This window comes from Triticum aestivum, unplaced genomic scaffold (genome assembly GCF_018294505.1).
Source record: "Triticum aestivum cultivar Chinese Spring unplaced genomic scaffold, IWGSC CS RefSeq v2.1 scaffold188122, whole genome shotgun sequence".
Taxonomy (NCBI): domain Eukaryota; kingdom Viridiplantae; phylum Streptophyta; class Magnoliopsida; order Poales; family Poaceae; genus Triticum; species Triticum aestivum.
The window spans coordinates 1-5,812 of record NW_025235751.1 but is presented as its reverse complement, the minus strand read 5'-3'; the positions used below and the strand labels follow the sequence as shown (position 1 = coordinate 5,812).

The window sequence follows — 5,812 nt, the reverse complement described above, 5'->3', positions numbered from 1 at the left end:
TTACTAGATGACACTTGCGGTGCTTTATTTTAAGAAATCTGTCCATACCACCTTTATAAGATTTATTAATTAAATTTTCTTCTTGTACTTTTCTCTTGCGCTTATAGGAACCAGACGGACGTTTCCCCATGATGATTCAAATATGTATTATGGAAACACAAGATAAAAAAGATGAATAAAATAAAATTGAATTTATACGTAGCATATATCAATTGGAGATCATGCGTAAATGCTTGGGAATTAGACAGACCGTTTAACTCACCTATTTTTCGGTCCTGTGTTCTTTAACCGACGAGGTAAGAACCAATCTCTAATAAAGTAACGATCCCTGTCAAAATTAGAAAATTAAGAATTAGGAGTATGAACTGAAGTTAACCGAAAAGAATGATTTGCTAAGCACCTGAAGGCTAGCGTCAGTCACCAATCAATCCGATGAGATGACGTCGATGAGTCCGAAATTTGAGAAAGGAGTCAAGGAAGGCAACGGCGGCACCGCGGCAGTGGCCTGTCGCTTAGTCGGTCTGAATCCGAAATCGGGTCGGTCTAAGGAACAGGGACCGAGCAAGAGCCACCGAGGGACGAGGCGGGACGAAGCGTCGACGTCGACGTCAAGGGCTCCAGGCGTCTAGCCGTCGAGGGCTCCCAGCGATCCGATCCCTGTAGCGATCTAGTGTTTTTCTATGGTAGCGATCCAGTAATTTTTTTTAGATAACGTAGCGAATTAGCGATGCCCTCGTCGCCTTTTTTTTCGAGTGCCGCCTCGTAGCCTGAATCTCTCATAGCGATCGGGAGAAGGAGTCCCAGTGCTGCATCCGCTCGACGGCCTAGCTCTCGCTCGATGGGCCTAGTTGCTCGGCCCAGTAGCGCTTACCTGTTACTACACCTATATAAAAAATATGGGCCCCCCAGAATTTTGGGCCCTGTGCGGGCCGCACCTTTGGCACCACTATGGGCCCGGCCCTGTGGTGGAACACCCATTTCCCACTGATGACGTTGGCATGGGGAGGCTGCGCGACACAAGTTTCCACATGTGGATGTCATGTTGTGCTCCAACGCGTCAAACTCCTTTTGCATCGTGGTGAGCTAGTGAGGGTCGCGAAAAGCAGCGCGGGCTCAAAAGGGAATCGACAATGGTGATGAAGTCGATGCGGTACACACGTACTCTTCAGACGAATAGCACATGCCGGGACAAACCACACCAGCGTGAGCACGGGTCGTCATGTGGTGCGGCGTTACCGGAGGGGCGGGTGGAGCAACAGGCAAGGGCGAGGATTCATCTGCATTAACGAAGATGGATGTCATTACAGGAGCCAGCACCATATCATCCCCATCGAGTTACTCTGCGCGTGACCTAAACCCGGCAACCATCATAAACATCATTGTTTCTGGTAAGCAAACCATCCAAGTTCATGTACCTCTGTAGAGAATTGCTAATCTACCATGCTAATGTATTTTCATGGCACTGTATAATCCCATCATAGACCCATTAGTTCGGTCCATGGGCGTCAAAGTCCACACCTGGAGGACAGTAGGGGACATGAATCTTATTGTCCATTCGTATAGGACGCAGTGCCCGACTACTTTGGCGCTAGGATTAGCAACCCATGTGACATTGGCAACCTCCTTGGCCTCATGCAATTGATCATCAGTTCCTCTCCTCCCCTCATGTGCTTTATATTGACTGTGCCAAAATGCACTTTTATTCTTCTTTCCATGGATATTTAATAACTGCTGGAATCCTGGATAAATAAGTTTGCTGGAGTGACCGGAAAATTAGTGCTAGTTGTGGTTGCTGCAGTTCCGCGGATTATCTGGGACACGCGAAATGATGGTGTTTCAGGCCCACACAGAAAAAACTGCTGGATGATGTGTTGTTGTGATCAAACTAATTGGATATTGGATTCACTATTCATTTCCTTTGTAGAGAAATGAGGTAAACAAAAATCTGTTGCAGCGGGGAGTAAGGCTCTTTGAACAGGTGGCAAATGAAGTGTTTGGAGCAGTGCAGGGCCAGAAACCTACTCACATAAGGCTATCGGTCTTCGGCTGCATTCAGCGGCTGTTTAGCAGGGCCATCTCCAGAAATTTGGGGCTTCAGGCGGAAACCAAAATGTGGCCCAAAATTTTGAATAATTCACGTAACATAATAAGAATTAATATGCGTAAAGCACACTATCAGTTTATTATATAATTTCCAGTCTGTTTTATTTGTACCTTATTTAACCATATATCAGATATTATGCTAAAATTGCAATGTGATAGGAAAGCAATGAACAAACTTCATGTTCTACCAAAAAGGACCATCTGTCTAGTATTTCTTCGAATATAATACTCAATCATATCTTCGTCCTATATCATATCTCCAAGACATCAATTTCTGCATCATGTTCCACAACCACCATCGTATTATCATCACCACCATCATCAACATTAACATCTGCAGTTTGATTTTCCGAATCAAGTTGGCGGGCTCACTAAATATCTATCGAGGGCACTCGTTTGAGTTCGAGCCTCAAGATCTAGTCTTTGTTTTGCAGCACCAAAATCATGACATAATGATGATCCAGGAACAAAACCTAACAAATTATAATAAGTTATCATTGATCAAACAGAATCTAACTAGATTCATATAGTAATAATCGCTAGATGACTCGTGATCATTCGAATACAAAGAAAATAAATTGATAAAAAAACCTTGCTCTTGGATATTAAAACACAGTATGTAGTCTATGGTTGATGTGTTTAGCTAGCCTGGCTGCTAGTTTGGATGTTGCTTCAAGTTGGATGTTATTTTTATTTCCCTTAATAGAAATTTGTGAGAAAGGGCTGGTGTCTTAATAGTTAGACCCACAAGTTGGTGGGCTATCTAATTTGAGCGGAGCTCTTCCTATACTCAACTATTTTTTCTTGACAAAGAAGTGTGTCTATATATAGAGTAGACACCATGCGATTAAACACACTGCTTTGAAATATATATGACAAACAATTAACATGTTACAAGATTCAGAAAAAAGCGTCATACTTGACCAAGCTGCAGAGCTGCTCGTTGCCTGTCGATGTGGTAACAAGGCAGCGTCACGGGAAATGAGCAGGAGCCATCCAACCAAACCGGTAATTAGGTTAAGTCTTTCTCCTTTTTTTCTCACACCGGGTTCAAAAGTTGCATCACCAATAAGAAGCCCATTGGGTGTTTTTGTGCAGAAAACAAAATAGGACCTTGCCCGAAACATAATACAAACACATCATGGATATTGAATAATTTAATTTAACAAAGCCATCGCACGCTGTAATTAAAAATTCAATCGTATCATCACGTAGGAGCAGATTGAAAACAGGCAAGCATACATGGTGTCATAATATATCTCTGGGATAACTCAGCTGGATTGGTATTTATATACACTTGTAATTTGCACTAGTAGTCTCGGACAGACGACAATGGTTCACGAAATTAAAGGTGATCTCAGACTCTACTAGCTAACAAAAAGTAGTACAAATTAACATCAACTTGTTGTTGAAGTATCATCCGGTATTAACAACTCAAAATCATTAGGGCTAAAAAACGAAGCCACGTTTATTTCTCTATGGTGACGGAGACGGTGCCGCTGGTAACGGCGTTTTTGGTGAGGACAGTGGGCAGTTCAACATTCTTGCCCTTCTTGGGGGTCGATCTGTAGTAGTAGAAGTACAGGATCAGCTGGATGAGACCAAAGATTGTACCGAGGGCATTGGGGATCTGCACAAAATTTAAAGAGGACATAAAAGTTAGATCAATCCGCGCTGAGGATTTCTTGATTGTATGTTTGGCTGGGTTTGCGACTTCTTATTTCCAATGTGTATGTGTATGTACATACCGTGATGTAGATGTCAAACTTGATAAGCGCATAGGCCGTCCAGCAGCAGCCATTGAGGAAGTTCACCAGCGACAGGAAGAATGGCATGTACTCCACACTCTTGGTCCTGATCACTTTACCCTGCAAATAGGCAGTACAATATTACTACTTTCATCTTAACTTTTTGAGTTATATTTGTATTAGTACACTCGTAAGTTGGCAAAAGCATCCGTCATTTACAATTAGCCTGAGCTCGTATTTCACCCTGTAAAGGAAGTTTACCTTTGAGATAGAAATAAACCGTAGGCTTTTTTGATTAACAATATATCATGTAGCATATTGTAGAAGAATTTGGGTGCGTGAGAGGTGAAAAGTCAATTCGGACTTTTTTTAACAGGGTTTTGGCACGAGCATTAAAAAAATGAAAGGTGGGTGCAGCTTTTAGATGGACATAATCAACAACAAACAAGGTGTACTGCTTAACAAATTAAGGTCTGTCAAAAGCATCCACTAGAACTTTAAAAATAAATTATAGGCAGGTATTTTTCTTGAAAACGCATCATTACCACACCATACGTGCACAATGCAAATTAATTAATTAGCCACCTGAACTAACAAGTTAAAGCGGTTATCAAAGATCACGGGTCGACGACCCTTAAGTTGGGGTGGTGTACGTACCATGATGGTGAGCGGGGAGGCGTACATGATGGAGCCGAAGATGACGCAGAGGATGCCTACGATCATGGAGCGCTTCTCATGGGTGTGGGCACCGAGGAGCACACCGGCCGCCACGGCAGCCACGAACGCCGCCTCAAGGGCGAGCACGCCGAGCATCTTCCACTGCACACACAGCAGAGCACATGCACATAGCTTGGGTTAGGGGCTGGAGGATCTTCTGTAAGGAAACTAAAGCCAAAAAAGACAGTGGGACGGATGAGGATTGAGGAGGCATTAGAAGGGTTGCACGTACATACCCTTGTGTTCTTGGCCGCGTAGATGATGAAGATGATGATGTAGGCGCCCTCAATGACAAGGCCGATGCCGTTGATGGTGAGGACGAGGGTGCTGTTGGGGTGGATGATGGGGAGCCCGTAAAAGAACCAGAGCAGGCAGTTCATGAGCGTCGCCAGGTAGGGGTCCGGTTTGAACTCCTCCACGTCCTTGGCCTTGTAGATCCGCCAGAACGTCGGCCTGCGTACATACGTACAATTAGAAAACGAGCCTCAGATTCATGCCCTAGCAACCACCTTTCATATATGTATACATACAGACTAGACGAGAGGAGGAGGAGTGGGCTTACACAGGGGAGAGGAAAAGGCCGAAGGAGATGACATTGCCGATGATGCCGACGATGTTGCGGGCCACGTCGGCGGAAACCATGATGCTCACCTAGATCGATCGATCGCTGGGAACACAACTCGATTGCTCGGGGGAACTAACGACTTGGGGAAGGTTGGTTGTGATTTGTTTGGGGCGTAGGTGGCCGAGCTTATATAGTAGGGAGTTCCCCGTCGCTTTCCCCAAGTTATATCCGATGTAGATATGGTTAAGGGTAGGTTAAACGGTTTGACTTGAGTGCAGTCCTCATCCAACTCCAACAGCCGGCCGTGCTCCCATCCAACAGCCGGCCGTGTCAATTTCTTCCTCGCCCGCGTCCTTTTTTCCAGCCTGAGCCCGAAACTGTCACGGACCAACACCAACCCAGCCGGCGTCACCCAAGGACACTGCAAAGCCCAAGACAGTCCCAGTCGTCCCAACGACCCGGAAACCCAACAAGCGTGTTACCGGATGCCGTGAAGTGTTGTTGGTGCTCTATACTCCGTGGATCTCATAATATAAAAGTGTTTTTGACACTATGCGACGGAGGAAGTAATATACAATTATCTTTCTCCTATTAAAGTGGAGTACGTAGGTAGTTTTGTTTCATTTGGTTACGTCGCTCCCATCGTCCCCATCAAAAATATTTATTCTAAAAAAACCAA

General features: G+C 44.6%; 1 protein-coding gene across 1 annotated transcript; it reads right to left on the bottom strand.

Moving 5' to 3' along the window:
- Positions 1–3,383: 3,383 nt before the first annotated feature.
- Positions 3,384–5,325, bottom strand: LOC123176327 (bidirectional sugar transporter SWEET6b-like). Its single transcript, XM_044590590.1, has 5 exons — positions 5,131–5,325; positions 4,805–5,021; positions 4,509–4,670; positions 3,852–3,971; positions 3,384–3,733 (listed from the first exon to the last, which is right to left on the bottom strand). The coding sequence occupies exons 1-5, from the start codon at positions 5,208–5,210 to the stop codon at positions 3,572–3,574; spliced, it is 741 nt and encodes a 246-aa protein (XP_044446525.1). The 5' UTR covers positions 5,211–5,325; the 3' UTR covers positions 3,384–3,571.
- Between the last annotated feature and the right edge of the window lie 487 nt (positions 5,326–5,812).

What these genes read in the sequence shown, in the direction of transcription:
- LOC123176327 (XM_044590590.1), bottom strand. Translation starts at nt 5,210, where the DNA reads ATGGTTTCCGCCGACGTGGCCCGCAACATCGTCGGCATCATCGGCAAT. An exon ending in GGCCTTTTCCTCTCCCCTGT is followed by an intron (nt 5,022 to 5,130) that starts GTAAGCCCACTC and finishes GTATGTACGCAG; the next exon opens with GCCGACGTTCTGGCGGATCT. An exon ending in AGTTTGACATCTACATCACG is followed by an intron (nt 3,734 to 3,851) that starts GTATGTACATAC and finishes AATTTTGTGCAG; the next exon opens with ATCCCCAATGCCCTCGGTAC.